We start from the raw sequence: 18826 nt of genomic DNA, 5'->3' as shown, positions 1-18826 counted from the left end.
CTCAATCCAGTCAGTGAAGAGTCTAGACTGGGAGTTATTTCCTAGAGCTGTCTTCACAACAGCAGCTTTTCTTCCCCGTCTGCAGCATGATAAACCCAGTAATATCACATGACTGCTAATTTAGGTCATTTGAAAACAGTGATTTTTTTACTTGTCATCTGTGGACTAAAAAAAGCTTTCTGTAATGAGGCTTAAATTTGCTTTATGTGGATACATACCTCTTCTAGAAAATTTGAAATCCTTTCCAATTTGCAGATCATTCAAAACTATTGAGGTTTTTGAAGGGATTTCTAGGAGATTTGTGGAAAACAGAGAATGGATGTGAGTTGCTGGAATTTCTCCTGAACTTGAGTATGCCAGAGATTTTAGCGTCAAGAGTACTATAGTTTGAAAAAGGCTATACTCCTAAATTTGAACTAGGGAAAAATTCTGTAGTATGATGTCCACGCTATTCATAAATAGGGAAAACTACTACAAACAGAAAGCTCAGTAACTTGAGCTTATTATTATATATATAATTACAGTAATTATAGTATAAATTTATAGCATATATAAATTACATAATTTATGTAATAAATTATATATAATAAATTCTTACATGAGTTTATTTTTGTGGGTGAGATATCTTAAGTAAGTCAGTTTTACTTAGTCTGAAGATTAGGCAAAGACTGAGAAGTTGCAAAGACTGAGTTTGTGCATGTTTTCTACATTGATTTTCCATCAAAAGGAACAGATTTATCCAGATCGCTTGATAGACAGCAGGGATTTAGAATGTCTTCTTCTGTAATAAATTGACTAAAGATAGTGGCTGGCAGTAATTTATGAGGAACTTCTAGGAAAACTTTCTTCCAAGTGAAATATAGCTAGACTCCTAAATATTCTATAAAACCTTTTAAAGGTCTTTGAAGGTAGCAGCAACTGTTGTTTAATCTGTATATAAACTTACTTAAAGTCTTAACCTTGTTGTAAGGAATCACTTAGCTTATGCAAACAGAGCTATAAAGGTTAATCAGGAAAGTGCTGATTAGTATGGTTTTTCTGTTAATATGTTTTTTGGATAATACCAAGTTTAAATTAGTGATCCTTAAATCAAAAGTTTGATGTCCTATTTTGATGCACAGCGTCATTCAGTATTAAAAGTTAGCTTTGTAAAAAGTGCCAGACAGTAAAAATAATTTCTGGGCACAACTTGCCAACTTGTCTGTTTCTACAATCATAATAATCAAAAAAGAGTGGCTAAGAGATGCATTTGTTAGCTTGAAAACTGGAAAGTGTATAATCTCATTGGTGTTAATCACCGCAATATGTGATTCGTATTTATACTACATATTTTTCACTTGAGTCAGCATCTCCTTGCATGATGTAAAGTTGCATTTGCTGAAGAAAAATTGAGTAGCTGTGTGACTCAACTTTGGCTAAAAGTTGCAAATCTCACAGAGATCTCAGATGTGGACAAAGTTTTTGTTATGTAATTGTGGCAATCATACAAAATTAAATGATGCTAGAATTATTCTTCAGCCAGTGTGCACTGTCTCTTCTTTTGCTTTTCTCTTCTGTTACTATCATATATAGCTCAAAAGTACACATCATCTAGTCTTGACGTAAGCCAAGACTTGGTGTAAGAGAACATTTTTTCATTTTCTTTGTTTTTTTGGGCTGCATAAACTTACAGGGTATGTTAGGTTCTGGAAAAGGAGTGGCATAAATAAATCTCAGATCCAAATTCTGTGGCTTTCCTTCTGCATCACCTGAATCGCCAGAGCAGCCAGTGATTCCCTCTGTCACCTGGCCCCTGTGCAAAATCCCACCCTGACTTGTATCAAGTGTTCTCTCCATTTGTTGGAGACTTTCGTGTAGGACACATGGAATTGGAATCTCCTATCACTGATAAATGTAACAAAGCAATTTAACAAAGCTAGTCAGGAAAATAGAGTTCTGAATTTTGACAATAGACTCTTATTTAGAATAAGAAGACTGTTGTGGGTATTAAATAAATGAGATATTATTAAGACATGTGCTTTGAAAGAAGCTGACTATATCTATGTCATTACATCTTTACTACTGGTAATAACAAGTCAACCTATTTAAAAACTAGCCTATGGAGAAAATCAAAAATACTTGTAACAAATCTGGATTAGAGCAAGAGGGACTGCCAAAGCAATTGGTGTTACGATGCTTCTAAACTACTACAAGAGAGAAATCAAGTGACTAGGCAATTTGTATGTATACTGGCTTGAAAGAAGTATTTGACCTATCCAATGTCTAGAGAAAATTCGTGTTTGAAGAGCACTAGATAAATAAGGTTTGGGGTTTATTTAGTTCTTTCTTTTCTCCTAGAAATATACAAAGTTTCAGGTAAATGGTCTAGTAGTCTTTTCTGCTCAAGCAGGCAGAATTAAATTTAATCAGAACATCTTGTTAGTGTATTTCTCTATTCAGTGCAAAATGGGAAAAAATGGAGACCATGTTGCATCACTTGGGTCATAAAAGTCATAGTTCTTATGTCATAGTTGGAACATATAATTAAAAACAATTTTCAATATGATGCCCAAAAACTCTGTGTTAAATTGCTATGCATATTCTCTGAAGAATTTGGACCAGAGATTTAAGTCAGCAGCATATACAGGGTTACTTCAGTGGGTAGAATATTTCAGCAGATATGTACACTTCATTTAGGGAAATGGAGATGAAGGGAGATGTTTTTCCCTAACTATATGTTTCCTGAAGCTTTATTCCTAATTGGAGCAAATGAGAGGCTTGTGATACAGCTTTCTAGAGTTGTTCAAGCACTGTGGTTTTAGAACTATTTTGAGTATGTCTTCACATAATGTATGTATTTAGCATGCAGACCTGAATAGAAAGCTCAATTCTTTGAAAATGAGCCTCTAAACTTTTGAAGGATTGTATCTTTTTTTGGTCATGCTATCTTACAAATTCTTTCAAGTTCATATTACTATTTGATTTTAATACAATCACAAAGCAGCAATACCTAAGAAACTTTTCTAAGCAATAGTAACTGAAGATAAACCATCTCTTTGGCCAGCCTCACTTAAAACCTTAGTAATACTTAATAATATTACTAAGCTTAGTAATATTATTAGTTCAGTTGATTTAGTAATATTACATCCAGGGGAGCCAGAATCTCAGCTGCTGGGTGATCAATGTTTTAAGCCACAGTAGCTGAATTTTTGGTCCATATTACTTGAAATTAAATAGGTAAAGAAAAAAGTTAAGAAACATGGATATGGGGAAAAAAAGTGCATTTCTAAAAGCAAACAAACAAGCAACATGGTTTCTTTCATGCATTTGACCACCAAAGAATACAGTGAAGTAAAACTGTTAGTATGCCTGCTGAGATCTGTCCTATATTCTACTGCAGTGTTAGAGAGAATTAAACTTGCATGTTTTCACTTCTACAAGTACTCAGGAATATATCTTGTAAGCGCTCGTAGCAATACTATAAGAATGGAGAAGAAAGCAGTGTTTTGACAAGAATAAGTCATGCCTGTTTACATGTTACTGCCTTAGAGGGTACCTGGAGTTGGTGTCTGACCATAGCTAAGCTTTGTGTTGTTGGCCAACACTGCCCAGGGCATGTTGGTAAGCTGAGTTGCTCTGTGTAGTCCTTCCTTGGCAGCGCACGTCGTCTTAGACGTGAAAACTGCTGTGGTGGCCAGGCTGGAGAAGCCACATGGAGCTAGTGTGATTGAGAGGTTGCAGAGATGCCCTGCCAGCTCTTGCTGAGGGAAGGCAACTTCTGGCCCCTTTCTTGTGAATCATTTTCAGCCTCAATAGTTCCCTTCTTTCGCTATGATCAGCTCAAGGTTTGAGCTTGGGGAAGGGGAGGTGTTTGAAAGGAGACTTCCATTCTCTCCTCCATTTGAGAGGCAACGGGGAGCTGTTGTTCGGTTTCTTCTCAAATAGTTGTGTGGAGTAGTCTCCAGGTTGACCTTATTGCATCCATCAGGAGATTCCCAGGAGATTTCTATCTTGGTTTTTGCCTTGGCTGTGAGGAAGCAAAGCTGTAGAGGAAAGCTGTTTTAGGATTCATTTCATGCTCTAGTCAAGCAGGAACACTGGAAACCCTACATTTCAGTTTAAGAACTACTCCTATTACATGTGTTCTGTTTGTGGGAGAGAAATCTGGAGAGACAGAGTCTAATTAGTCTCCAGAATTAATTGGAAGACTTGAATCGGAAGCCTAGAATTCATTGTCTGTCAAATGACCTCATTAAAACACTGAATCTCACCTCCAAGGCAAAGAGGTGATTTTCTCCCCTTTGCTGAATTATCATTTCACCTTTGTTTGCTTTCTTTATTTTTTTTATTCTTCATTATATGAATGCTTTTGCTGAAGTGAATGCCTTTGATTCTAGGGAAAGCATTATAGAAGGGAGAAGACAAATGCCTAAGGCTGAATATAAATGAGTTCAAATGAACTATAGATTTAGTTTCTGTCTCTCTCTCATTTAAATTTGCCTTTAGAATTAAAAAAAATTGTCACCTAGAAACAATAATATAATATATTATAAATTAACAAGAATCTCCATACTTGCAATGAAACTGTATGTAAAAGTGGTATCCTTGCAGAAAACCTATAGAATAATTTAAACTGCGTTTGTGTAAATTCTTGTGCGTGTGTGTTTTTTTTTTTTTCCATTATCCAGTGGTACTTGATTTTTCTTTTATTAAATATAACTCTGCGTTCTCTGCAGGTCTGTTTGTAGCCCTTCAGGGAATAATTTGTAAGCTTTTGAATCTTTAACTGAATTGTTGTGAAGTGTTTTCCAAGTGTGAGAATTAAACAGGTATTAAGAACTAGATAACCCAGCCTGCATTACAGAGTTACTTTTAATTTGTTTTGATACATGATCAGATTTTATATGTATGACACTTAACTACAGTCTATCTCCTAGAGAGGATTTCAAGAAAATGAGCTCTGCATAAAATCATTTTTGTGTGTGAGGCTGATAAATGTGGATATTAGGCCTTCTATTTAAGCTGCAACTCAAATGTCCACAAGGAATAAAAACTGTTCTTTCTGAGTGATGTTTAAAGGAAACAAATGGATATTACTCTATGTTATAAAGCTGAGTCAGTTTTAAAGTGAAGGCTTATTAAAATGCTAAGAAGTCTCTCTCTCTGTCTGCCAGAAGAAAAATGTAAAAAAATGTGCACCTTTTACTAGACTGCCTTTTCATGACGGGGAACTGCAGAAGAGTAACAAGGAAGGGCATAAGCACTGGAGCACAGTTGTATTAACAACTGCAGGCTCAATGCAAGCATCATGATGCTTAAAGCAAATCAGAACTGTACTGAACCAGGGCTCTGGTTTGCAGACCTGTGGGTGTAATTGCATTATGTGAAATGTTTGTCAAAATGTTCTTGTTGAGCCTTACTGCCCAGTATTTCAATCCTGTTTTGCAAGCAAAAGAGCTCCTGAGGAATGAAACATATTATACTTTTTTAGGTGAATGTGATTGCCTTTCTCTTCCCTAAGAACAGCCTCACTTCCTTCAGATCTCATTAGGGTATTGCCCCCAACTGCTTAGTTTATTTTGATTCTCTGATGACAGCACTAAGAAGTTTCTATAAGTCCTTAATATTGGAAATTTCAAGCAAACACCTTATTTTGCGAAAGAAGGTGCTTGTGGTGCCACTTCTGAGAAATGGGAAAAAGAGAGGGAAGGAACTCGCTTCTTGTATTCCCTGTTTAGTTTATAGCAATTTTTCTTTTTCTACTGTCTTCTCATATCCCTCCTGACCCTTGCTGCTTCTAGCTGTTATGTCCTATTGAAAATCAACTAACCCCTGGCTGCATGTCATATTGAAAGAAGCCTAGAGCAAATTCCTTTTAGGTATGGGAGAGCATGGGCAAACAAATGATAAAATTGCCCTTCAGATGAGGATATCCCATCAGGATGCAATCCAAATAACAAGTATGGGTTTCCCTGTTGAGTCTGCAGATGCCCGTTCTTGAAATCTCTTTTGCTTTTTACTTCCGTGAAGCAGTCGAACAGTTTCTACTTGCGATGTTTTTTAGATGATAGGCAAATTATGGGTAGAGTGTTTGTAGCTTTAACAGAAGACTAATCAAGTGGTTCAAAAGGAAGAACAGGATTCCAAACCTTGCCCCCTGTTCCTTTGTCCTAACCTGATGTGCTAGGATGGGGTAGAGATGGTGAAATAATTTATGCAGTCTGTGATACAATACTAAATGTTTTAATTCTAAGTAAAAATCTTTTAAGAACACATTATAAAATATAATTCTGCAATGATTTCATTGCAGATTTTCATTTAAGTACTATAGTAAAAAATTCCTGAAGAATATTTATACCCTTCAAACACCACCATGCCACATTTGTCTTGTATTGTTCTAGCAGGGCTTTACAGGATAAAAGGATGATGAAAGATAATGCAGAATCAATACGTAATGCATTGAATACTGTGATTCTTCAGTAGTAAAATGTCTCCTTCCTTTCTCTGACCTTTGAATGTTTAAGCGCTGTTTTTCCGACAGACTTTAAGTGGATATTGTTGCAGGGGCTTGTGCATGTGTGGAAAAATACAGCTTCAAAGAGGTGGAGAGGGAGGATGTGAGGTCTTAACAAATCTGCTTCCCCAGTCAACTCTTTAGGCTACGCACTTACCCAGATGGGAGGTGTGATATTGATATGCATAGATGTATTCTCGTGCTGGCTGTGGTCTAGCTAGTTTGGGAACAGCAGTCAGGATATATAAGGTTCTTGGTGAGCGTTTATAACCCATGCTGATGCCTGTGCTGCTCGGGAATTGCTGCTGTTACCTGCAGCCACAGTTAGTGCAGTTGTAACCATGGTGCAGCTGTACTGTGTTGTCATTCAGGTGGTGACCTTGTTCTCTGGAATTTTTAACCTCAGGCAATCAGCTAGGAAGTCGCGCCTTTTGTCCTTTCACTTCAACTTGACTGACTAAATCCATAATTACATTGCACGTTTATATTTAAATGATTTCAAGATAAGAACATTTCTGTGGATATATATGGTACTATGGGTAAACATTATTTTACTATTGTGACAATAATGAGATGACTTTGCTTTTAATATACCTGCAGGTTTTACTATGAAAATGTATGCCAAAATAATTTCAAGTACAGGTGCAACTCTATCAGCTTCTGTTCCCACACAATTTTAAATAAGAAAGAACACTGAAGTTGAGGAACTATCACTCTGGTAAAGACTGGCTCCATGAATGTATTTTTTCCAGATTAGTGTTGTTAGCTGAGCTCCATGACCAGTTTCACCTGGTGTTGCTACCTCGGGCTACTTTTCCTGCCTTACACACAAGCGTTTGCGTAGGGCTGAGTGCTGAAACTGGTCAGAGAGCTGATACAGCTTGAAAAGTACCAGGGCAACAGACAAACTGTTGAGTTTTCAGCCGTATCAGCTCTGTGTTACAGCCGACTGTGCACCCAAACAGAACACTAGTGCCAGCATGGAAAATGGTGGGAGAAACACCTCTTTTGGCAGGGGTGCTGATTTCTATGCAGGATTAAACTGACTGTGAAATTCTGCCATGATTGCTTACACTGCATCCAGTCATAGGTCTACCTGATTCACAAGGTGGTAGGTGATGTAGCAGAGGGATGGAAGATAACTAGCAGCTAATCCTAAACATGCAGAGGAAAAACTGATAGTTTGCATCTCTGCTATACGATGGGAGTATGCATATAACTTAAGGTTCATGAAGATCAGGCCAGAGAAATTCCAGCTTAGTAGTAAAAGCTTAAAAATGTACAGCTTGCTTTGATTTTTTTTTAACTCAAAATTGTCGTATTATGGGATCATAAAAACTGTTTATATTTTCTAATCTTTTTTCCTAGGAATTTATCAAAGAGCTGCTAACTCGGATAAGAGGAATGAGGAAACTCAGTCCCCCTCAAAAGAAGAGTATATAAGTAACTCCAAGTAGTAGCGCTCTGTAAAAGACATAGCAAGGGAAATTGGACTTTGAATATAAGACCTTTATTAAAATAGTTGTCTATCTCCACAAATTTTTTGATTTCATTCAGTTTTGACTTTTACTCAAGGAAGTTCTTTTGTGTATTCTAAGGGTTTTTTTTTAAGTGTCATTTTTTTTATCAAGAATATCAACATTTTGGATGCTGCTCAACTTTCACATGAGGATTACTGAAGCAAGAGAAGAATCCAAGAGTTAGTGATGAGAGGCAGCCAGCCTCCATGGTGAATCAGAAGATCTTGTAAATTTGCAGTGCTAGGAGACTTCTCCTGGCAACTAGTTGAATAACATTTTTTAAGTTGGTTGTACATTTAACTCATGGATGTCAAGTTTCTTGTGCTTGTCTGTACATAAATTATAAAGTGGGTTGTGAATACTGTTTCACATGGATGGAAGGAAAAATTTGTTACAGTAAATTATTTAAATGGTGGTTATTGCAAATTTACTACCAGAAGGCAACAGTTTAAGATTGCTAAAATGAGTGCTGCCATTTTTACTAAATACCCTTAAAGCAGCCCAGTGAAGAATTTCATCATATCTCCTTATTAAGACCACAGCATACGAGAACTGGGAATTTTAAGGGCTTAATTTTTAGAACTAAAGTTATTTTATTGACTTTGATGCTTTGCCAGATCATTTCCTCTTCACCTCATGGTGTCTTGGAACTTGGTATTATCTAACACCAAATAAGAGCCTTCAGTGATATCTAGAAAAATGTCTATCACCAATTGAAAAATGCTTCACAGTGGCGGAAAAAGGCAGTGCTATGAAAAAGAACTAAAAGCACTATCTTGTATTTAGATATGTGGCTTTAATCAAATGCAGGTTTCTCTCTATCAAGGTAGAAAAAGAATATGACAGTGTTTGTTTATGGTTTTGCCCTGAGATGTAGGGAGACATCCTAACTTGGGTTCTCTTACTTCTAAAAGCAAAGATGGAAGAGAGATCCCTGCTCCCTCCTGAAAAATGTCCTAAAATGTTCCATAAGCTACCATATACTGGTAGGTGACACAAGACAGGCATTTTATATCAAGGGTGCTCTGAACATATTTTATTTTTCAAAAGAAGTACATGTTTGTGAATTTTATGTATACTGGCAAGCTTTTTTAATGTATTTAATTTTGTAATGTTTACCAATGGTTTTATTTACCAGATATTTACTCAAATAAATGGAACAACTTGTGACTTGTTATGTGTACACTTTACAAGAATACTGTTGCTGAGTAGGTTGGTGACATGGACTCGATCACCGTAAAGAGAGGCCTGTGTGCTGGTAAGTACCTGGAAACGGGCCTATAGGCCCTTAGCTGGCTTTTACTGTGCAGCAAAAACCCTCTCTCCGTATCACTTAGCAGAAATGCTGTAACCTGGTGCATGGCCTCACTTTTGAAAGTCACATGCACATGAGGCCTTCCCGGTGCCTTGAAGGTTAAAAGCAGGCAAGGAACTTCTTTCAGATAAATGCTCTGCTTCTTTTTTCCCCTTCTCCCAAAGTAGGGAAGCTCTTAAAATTGAGTGGCTCAGTTCTCCACTGAAGGGCTGCAGCAGGGATCTTTCATAAGGTGCTCTTCTGCATTTCCTCCTTTCTCTGACTCTTAATTTCCCTCAAGAAATTGCAGCAGTGCTGGTGGAAGGCAGTTGGTTGCTTTGTCTAGCAACATCTTAAGTTTAAATCTTGTACCTTACTGGAGTCGCAATTTAGCTCTGGTTACCTATACAGTCTTACAGATTTTTTTTTTTTTTTTTTTTAAATTAACACTTCAGGTGAAATCCGTGCTCCAGGGAGATCAAAGGGAACTTGTGCCGTTGTCTGTCACTACTGTCAGGATTTTCAGTGGGATGTCTTCAGTGCTGAAAGAGGCCCATGTGATGAATAATCTCTCTCCTACCTGAAGGAGAAGGAGACTCTCTCCTTGGCCTGTGCTCCTTGTAGAGGATCCGCTGTAACTAGGTCTAAATTGTTCAGCTTGGACCAACATTACCCTTTGAGAGAGAGGGCTTTTATAGAAATTTTTCGTAACTCCTGAGGTAAGAGGGCTTTTTGTTAGATTTTCACTGAAATCAAGATGTGCGATAAAGAAGAAAGAATGCTTAGTCACTAAGCATCAGGGAACAACTGATGTCTGAGCAGGCAAGGGCTTCCACAGACCTTTCTCTTGAAAGAGACTGCTAATAAATCACTGAGAATATTTTTGCAAGTGGCGAATCTGTTATATATCGAAAGTCAAAAAGACTTTTATTTGAGACATGTTAATAGTGTTTGAGATACTGAGCTGGTGCTGAAACAGTACCAGCTCATGAGTATTGTTACCTGACCAGTGTATGCGCATACATGTAGCTTATGAGGTGGACCAGCTGATTGCGTACAAGAACCCTTTCAACTTCCGAGGTGGTTATAGCAGTGGACTTTTTGCAAGTGATGCTTAGAAACAATGCCAAGTCTGAACTGGGATACAGATTCTAACACCTTCCACATCTGCAGGTGTACTTCATGACATTAAAAAAAACAAACTCGCAATTTTAAAGTACAACAGATTTTTCTTCCTTTATAATAATCATCTGCAAAATCAGAAATATAATAGAAAGTGCACAAATCATTTCTTTCCTCATACAATAAAATACTTCTCTACAAATGTTTTTCCCTGCTGTCAGTTAGCTAAAAAAAGTCTGAGTTTCACCTACTTTCATCTGCCTCTAGCACTGATGTGGTTGTGGAAAGTAGCACTATAAACCAATTGGAAGACATCAGCAATACACTTAAAAACAGTGAAGGTTGGGACAGCCCCTACTTCTTTTTCTTTGACTGGTGTGTGAATGGAGTAGTCAGTACTGTGAAAGGCTTCCTCTCCTCCTGCCCTAAATGTTTTGCTGTCTTTAAAGTGTCTGTAAACAAAGATGTACTGTAAAGAGCACTTGTCTGCAACTGGCGTAAGGTCTCCTGGAAACTTATGTGGTCTGATTCTTCTTTTTACATAATGGAGATACTCTTGACCTTGGAGTGAGGAGAGAACCAACTCATTCACTTACAATTTTATTGTGCTATACCTCTTTATACTTTGTGGGTGTTCCTGGTTCAGGGCAATGTTCAAGGGACATATCAATAGCACACTGTTACTGAAACACTTATAGCCCAGGCTCTTCACTGCCTTGTTTGGACAGCTTTCATTAGAAAGGCCACATTTGGTTGCAATGAAAGCTTCCTTTTGGCTTTTAAAAATGGTTAATGAAAGGAGTCAAAATGCTTTGAAACAAATATGTAGTGGAGTTGTTTTTTTGTTTGTTTGTTTTGGTATGAAAGTGCCCCTGCTGTATACAAAGCTATGTTGCAAGGGTGTGTGTTTTGGGAACTTGCTTCATGGCATAATTAGCCCTTGTATTTTTTACAGCAGGAGTTGACAGTGTGGTGTCTCCTGTGGTTGCCCTTTCACTTGGCTTAGAAAGAGGAGGAAGGCTTTTGTAATCATACCATACTATGTGCCTCATGAGGCTGCAGTGATGGAACAGCATATTCCTGTGGCGTACAAGGAAACAGATTCTTCCACCAACCTTCTTATTGCTCCCTCTGCCAGTTATTCCTATAGCAGGTTTTACTCCTAAAGTTGCCACTCATGCAGGGAGCACCTAGGGGAAATGTTTCACCTTCCCACATTCATAAAGCTGGTGAGCAGAAAGAGCAGGAATGTAGTGTCTGCTCCTCTTGCACACGTTGAGCTCTTTGACATGTGGTTGTCTCTTTGGCAAGGGTAGGATCCTTTGGTGCAGTAGTGTATGTGAATTTGAAATTGCTCAGCAATCTATTTCTGATGTGTTAAGGAAGCCATATGTAAACATGTACCTCTAGGAAAAAAATGTGGGCCTTATCTACAGAGTGGGAAAGTGCTGCTTGGATGCTGGAAGAAGATACAGGTGCTTACTCTGAACAAAGAGTTGAGCTCTTGGTGAGATGCAGTAGCAAAAGGAATTCTTAGCTACTTAAGCCAAAGTGAGGTTTGCCATTGCCAGTGTCATGCAGAGATGTTAAGCAGATTCTGAACACCTGCATGCAGTATTTTTCGGCAAGCCTTTTAAAGGTTGTTGAGAGGCATTCACAGAAGAGTTCGGGTACGTGAAGTCTAGAAAAAAAAATCACAGAAAAAATTATGTCATTACATGTTTAGATAATAAGACAACCAAGAAAGGTCTTGCTTTACTGCATGTATTTCTGCATGGGTAGGAAATGAGAGATTTAATGGCTTTATTGGAGAAGAATATAAAAGGGAGATAAATGTAGGGAAGCTGGAATATGGTAGAAGGTAGAGCACTCTGTGTTGAGGGTAAGGATTCCTTTCAAGGAATAAATGGGATGACAGTTTTTCAATATCTTCTATTTTAAATTGCCTGTTTTTCAAGGTAAGTTCTCATTGCATAATTTTATTCAGTTCAGTCAAGAGGATCAAATGCCTTAAAACTCTAGGTATCAACCTCAACATCTCTTTATTATTTTGTAAAGCAGAGGAAACAACTAAAAAAAAAACCTGTTTTGTGCCTTTATCATGCTTATTTAGCGGTCAAATCAGATTACCAGTACCAGAAACACGTATTCATCTGTAGTAGTTTTTATTTGACTGTCATGCTGTTTCTCTTTCCTCTTTCCTGGCAGCAAGCAAATGGGAAGTGTGAATGTAATTAGTGTTGCTATTGAAAGCTACAGAGGAATTGAAGTGAAGAAGAGAAAATATGCTCACTAAGCAACTAGTGCTGCAAAATCTGCTCTTAACAGCAGGACTCTGCCAACAGTGTATAGTGTATATTCAGAGTGTTTCTAAAGTTTTGAAATTGCCTTTTGAGGTAATGTTTTCTAGTGCTGGTAGGCTTTTTGCTGTGCTTTTTTCAGTAGTAGCAGTGACCAAATTCTCTGATATTTATGTTATTTGCTATATACTTGCTATATACAGCGTTATGATATAGACTTTTCTGTTGTTCAGCAAAATAGTGAAATTAACTATTTAGAATTAAGGGAAATGAGCTGTTCGAAAACTTATTTTTGAAAATGTATCTAAGACTGAAAGGTCATTTGGATGGAAAAGTATAACAGATTTTCAGATTTTTTTTTTTTGTAGTAGGCTCAAATATCTTCTATCACCATGTTGGTGTTTATTTATTTATTTGAACCTTTTTTCTACCAAGATCAAAATCAAGAATATGCTAGGCAGAAGTTTCAATCTGGCTATCAGTATAGTCTTGGCGTTGGGGGAAACCACCCCATACCAGAAGTGTTCCGACCTCCTACGTGGGGACCCTACCTTACTGACAAAGCTAGGCTTTGGCTCTTGCTCTGGCTTTGTGGCCAGATTGGTGTCCCCTCACATAGCCTTTGGGATCTGTTGTGGTGAGTGGTATCAGATTAATGAAGAATTAGAGCATGCAAGTGCATGCAAGATGGGATGAAGCACATCTTGGGTCTGTATTTCTCCTTGTGTTACCTAGGGCAAGGGGGTAAATGATCTTTATATAATATACTGATATGTAGCAAGGAGAGAATCCCCATAAGGATGATTTGTCAAAGCTCCTCCAGTAGTTGCTCTCTCCCAGAAAGATTAACTACTCTGTGATGGTGGTGGCTGGAAGAGACACAAACTGGGAGACCACAGGCAGGTCTCCCTCCAGCCATGGCTGGCTGTGGCTTTGGGTCGGCGCTTGCCTTTCACATGTGTGTGTGCAGACTCTGCTACTGCAGTAAGGCACAGGGCAGCCCCATAAAGCAAATGAAAGGGAAGAGCCTTTCTGAGACCTAGGTCACCTCAGGCTTGCCTGGGGAGCAGTGTGGAGTCCGAGCCATGTCAGACTGTAGACAAATGCACCATGAAGGTGCTGGGGATGAAGGACACTAAAACTGATTTAGGGAACTACTGCCTTGGTAGATTAGACATTTTCCTCAGGTATTTCCTAAAAGCTACCACAACAAGCAGGATTTCTGAGTGCTGCTTGTGGGTGGCCTGCAGTTTGCCTGGACAGTGCTGTGGGCACAGTGTGCTGCCTCACAGCTGCAGAAATGCCAAGGGTTACACCTTGTTTGACTACCACAGCCGCACCAGAGAGGGTGCTGGGCTCAGCCTGCACTGAGATGGGCCCTCAGGCAGCCTCATGTCTTGTTCTTGCAACTAGTGACCTTCAGTGAGCTCCTCTAGTGTCTCTCCAGTCTCAATATCTAGCCTACCAAAGCAGTAGTTACTAAATCAGTTTTAGCATCCATTGCCTCAAGCACTGTCATGGTGCATTTGTCTGTAGTCTGCATTAATTTTCCCCATTCCTTCAGGTTTAACAGCCTGATTATTTCTCTTAAGGACCTTTCACTGTTGCATGGAAATGCAAAATGTGTCCTCTGATGCTATTTCTGCTACAGAAGCTCTCCTGATAATCCCAAATCATTCTGAAAGACTAGAAAGGATGCTGTAAATGCAAGTGTCTTCTGAATTATACTCTTGTACCGTTGAAGCTTATTCACATATTTCTGTGATTTAACTTTCTAAAGTATATCTCCCATCAGTTTGCAAATGCAACTCAATTCACGTATAACAAAGTTTGGTAGGTTAATCAAGCTATTTCTCTTACATTCTGAGGGGGGGGAAAGAAAGAAAATTGTGGCCTTTATTTAGTTCTTCCCCAAATGTCTGGAAAAAATGCTCAAGTAGCATTTACACAGAGACATAGAATATGTTCTTGTTTGGAAACCAGAAGGTATGACCCAACTAACAAAAAAAGAGAATAACTGGTGGCTGCCACATGCAGAATTTCTGTATTCTGTGGCAAAACAACAGCAACAACAATCTGTGTCTTCTGTACTCGGCACTTGTCAGTGAGATTAGCCTCCTTTCATCAAGGTCTTTGTGCTGGGTCCTACTAGCCGCTCTGTGGAGAAGTGAATACCAGTTCTTGAGGAGTATGCTATATATATATATGTATAAAATACATATATAATATGTAATATAAAATATAAGCAAGCCATGCACCTGCTAACTTGCTCAGCCCTGAATCCAACGTGCAGGTTACTAATAAGCCAGTATGTCAAGCAGAGCTTTGGCAAACTGTATTGCCGTTGTCTGTTCTGCAGTGGTTGTGATGCATGTAATCTCTGCTGTTGCTGCCAGGAAGGAATATTGCAGCTTTTCAGCCTTGAAATTAGAAAAAAAAGTATATAGCATTTTGGGAAGGACAGGAGTATGTTGCCAACCCAAACATAAAAATAAATATCTGTTTCTCCTGTGTACATACTTTATAGCTGTATATATGCTAAGACAAAAATATATTTTTTTTCTGATAGAAAATGAAATTATTTAATGTTCTTTCATGTGGACCTGTTTAATTCATGCCTCCTAAACCCCAGCTGTCCTTTTAATCTGACTTTCCCAGTTGTCAGAAATGCTTTAACAGACCCCTTTGGGAATTTCTCTGGAGCTGCTTTAGAGTTTGAACAAGTACAAAATGATGCTAAACTGGGAAAAAAAGCTAAGCAAGGTGTAAATTGTTTATAATATTCCCCTTTTTACATTTGTCAAATGTGTTTCTGTTTCCATATCAACAATTTACCACAGTAATGCATGTTGTATAGTGATAAATCCTTGAATTTTTAAGTCTACCTCATGCATCTGTTCTTTCTTTTGTTCTCCAATGTGCTTTGGTCAAGAGCTGCCACTTAGCATATTGTATTGATTGTTACTTCATTTTTAAGTTGTACATTGAGCTCAGCACTTAATCACTGTAAGATTAGATTTTCTGTCCTTGACACAAGGACAAAGTGTTTAAAAATACAGAGAGACTTTTTAAAAATAATCAAGAAGTTTTAATGCCAATGTTATATGAAATGTATGAAAGGTAATTGCTTAGCATTTCCCTTCTAGTTACCTCTCAAATCTGAAAATCTGTGTTTCCTGAAATTAGCATGACTTTTTCAATCCGATATTGTTGGTGCTTCCCTGTTCTCTTAGGACTTATATTTGCTACAGCTTTTATTTATGGTTGTGGTTAGTGCCTGATCTAGCTCTAACAAATGTTTCCCCTCCCTCAGAATTCCTCACTATTGCTGTCATCCTTTTTGCAGGAATCAAATGTGTCAAAATTACACCATCTCTGCAACACCAGCAAAGTTAACTAGGGAGGGATTCAAGAGCTTAAATAAACCAGAGTAACCCACAATGTTTTCTTGTTTTGTGCGTTACACAAAGCTAGGCCGTCATGCCCAGCCCTAGTCCTGAGTTTCACATCTTTGCTTTTTCCTAAGAGCTGAAACTTTTGTAAGAAAGAAGGTGTATTTTTCTAGGAAGGAATCACCTGAAAAAAGGACTTAAAACTGTGGGAGTTAGTTCAAAAATCTCAGTTCGTACTCATACATGAGGCTCGTATTATTATTATTATTACTATTACTACATTTATAACAGTAGGATCATCCAGATCCTTTGTACCCAACCACTGATTTTTTAACTAGAAACAGGCAGCTGTCAGAAATATGCATCAGGGCTAGGAGGCCAGGTCAAATAGCAGGGACAGGAATATCTTGATCTTAAAATTCTTTCAAAGTTCTCTCTAGGTTTAAATCCTGCTAATCCTAAATTCTCAAAAATCAGGCAATTATTGCAGATACTCTGAGACTATGAGGCCTGGATCTTTTCTAATGCATGTTGGGTTGCATGATTGTTTCCCAGGGGCCGCTTGTAGGTTTTCCCACCAAATATATTTTTCCATTCAAAAAAAGGCCTGAAACTTCCTTTCAAATGCGAACTGAGACTTTGCTGTCTCCTGTAATTTCAGGAACTAGGCAGGACACTGGACTCCTGATAAAATCATGGAAGGTCAGGGATGCTGGAAATGAAAGTAGTCGATACTGGAGCTGTCTGTGCTTCTCTTCTGCTCCGGTGCCTGTGCGCTGCATGTAGCCCATGGGGATACTCCAGCTCTGGTAGCATCCAAGGCCTGCTTGTGCTCATAAAACCACGAGGAAGACAGGGTAGATAACATCAAAATACACCGGCAATAGCTGAGTTTGTCTGATGTAGTTTACCTTCTATCCAGGTAAATGCAGGCTCCCCATTTCATTAAGGAGACAGGAATCTTACTTTAAATTGGGTTAATGAAGATGGCTTTAACATGTAACTCTGTTGCTTCATTGCACTATGTAGAGACCCGGCGGAAGAAACACTGTTCTTGGGCAGGTAGTGGAAGCAAACAGCTTGTTCCTTTTATATAAATTACCCAGGGCAGAGAGAAATGAACTGGTTTGAAAAATGTGTATAGATTGCAAGTGAATTGCAGTGGAGCCGAGCTAGCACTCCAGCCAATTATACCTGCAAATTGTGCCCAGTGGGGATAGGAAAAGACTTTGAAATGCTGGATTGTCTGCAAATTATGGAAGTCTTCAGGACCTTTTTACTTTTATAAGAGTCACTTGCTGAAAGTCAACAATTCTAATAAATCAGTGTTAGTTGATACCCAAAGTTTGATGGGGGTTCAGAACTGTATAATGGCATTCAGGAGACACATCCACAGCTCCTTTGCCACAGTGAAAACCCCACATTAATAGGCTGGGGTAAGGAGCAAAACGAAATGACCACATTTCCATGATATCCTTCTGCTGTGTTACCCAACCCTTTCCCACACATTCATGCTTTTAATTTTGGTCATGTGGAATGGCTTCTCTCTTTCTGCCTTAAGAATATCACAATTCGACAAGAAAGATTATCACAGATGTTCATAATTTTCCTGAGACTGCTATATTCAGATTATCAGTGTTTTCTTGTGTGTAGAGCTTTTGACATGTATTGTATTATAAAATAAGTGTGTGACTACTGCTTTATTCAAAATAAACAGTATCTTATTCTCCTTTTCATCAGAGTTCCCTCTTAGTGTAATGCAGGGAATCAAAATAATTCCCAGATAGGTAATGAGCCTGTGTGGAGGAGCAGAAGATCCCACCTGTTTGTCACCTAAAGCCCAAACAACTCAGAGCTGAGTGGAGGTAAGTGGTTGTAATTCATTTCCATGAAACTGCAGAAAACACTTCTAGTTATGCAGAGGAGAGCAAGTGAGTCAACACTGGAATTAAGTAAATACCATTATTTTCTCCCAAATCATTTTCTTCTTATTTGTCGATGTTAATTAAATAGAATTGAAATCTCTTTGCTTAATCTGTTGTTGTGCTGCACACTCGTTTCTGCCTCTATTTTATTGTCTGCAGATGTGTTATCTCACTGCTCTCTCCTGCTTTTCAGATCATGGGAAAATGTTTTTTACAGCACAGGATATAAGACAGCTTTGTATTACCCAAATGCCATGAGAGAAACCGACTGTTTAATCCTGCTTCTCACACTATCTCCTATTTGGATCATGACAATATATTTTGCAGTTTATCCATCTCTGCTATCCATCTCTCCAGGGAGCACATCCCACCTACTTGGTCCTCTTAGGACTCAGGTAAAAATTACACATCCTCCCACTCTCACTCTGTCACTGCCTAAAGTGGGGTCAGCAAACCCTAGAGCTGAAGACCAGGGAAAGGGCAGTGCTTCCTTCCCACACACCTCTCAGCAGGGCAAACACCTGGTGTTTAGTGCCAAAAAGTATGGGCAATACGCTCCACTCTTATTTATGGAGCTTTAACAGTGAATGTACTGAAGGCTTTGTGTACTATGTATGCTGTTGCCCATAGGAAAACAAACATACAATTCCACTGCATCTAGTGTGGGATTGCTTTGTCAACACAGATTTTGGTGATTCTCTCTGAATAAAGAAAGGGAAAATCTTCCTCTCAAACCCCAGTGTGCTTCACAGCTTTGACAACAGAGCTTGTTAGGACAGC

General features: G+C 38.4%; 1 protein-coding gene across 1 annotated transcript in view; it reads left to right on the top strand.

The window, feature by feature from the left end:
* Positions 1-9183, top strand: part of PPP1R14C (protein phosphatase 1 regulatory inhibitor subunit 14C) — a 48112-nt gene extending 38929 nt beyond the window's left edge. Inside the window, exon 4 of the mRNA XM_088537056.1 lies at positions 7862-9183. Within this exon, the coding sequence (XP_088393182.1) occupies positions 7862-7936 (75 nt within the window). The 3' untranslated portion in view covers positions 7937-9183. The remainder of the gene's footprint in view (positions 1-7861) is intronic.
* Positions 9184-18826: the final 9643 nt, after the last annotated feature.

The sequence above is a fragment of the Tinamus guttatus genome, unplaced genomic scaffold, assembly GCF_059628265.1.
Source record: "Tinamus guttatus ecotype Peru unplaced genomic scaffold, ASM5962826v1 Tinamus_guttatus_pri_ptg000716l, whole genome shotgun sequence".
In the NCBI taxonomy this organism is placed as follows: Eukaryota; Metazoa; Chordata; class Aves; order Tinamiformes; family Tinamidae; genus Tinamus; species Tinamus guttatus.
Note: the sequence above shows the minus strand (reverse complement) of the source record. Positions and strands in the feature narration are given on the sequence as shown.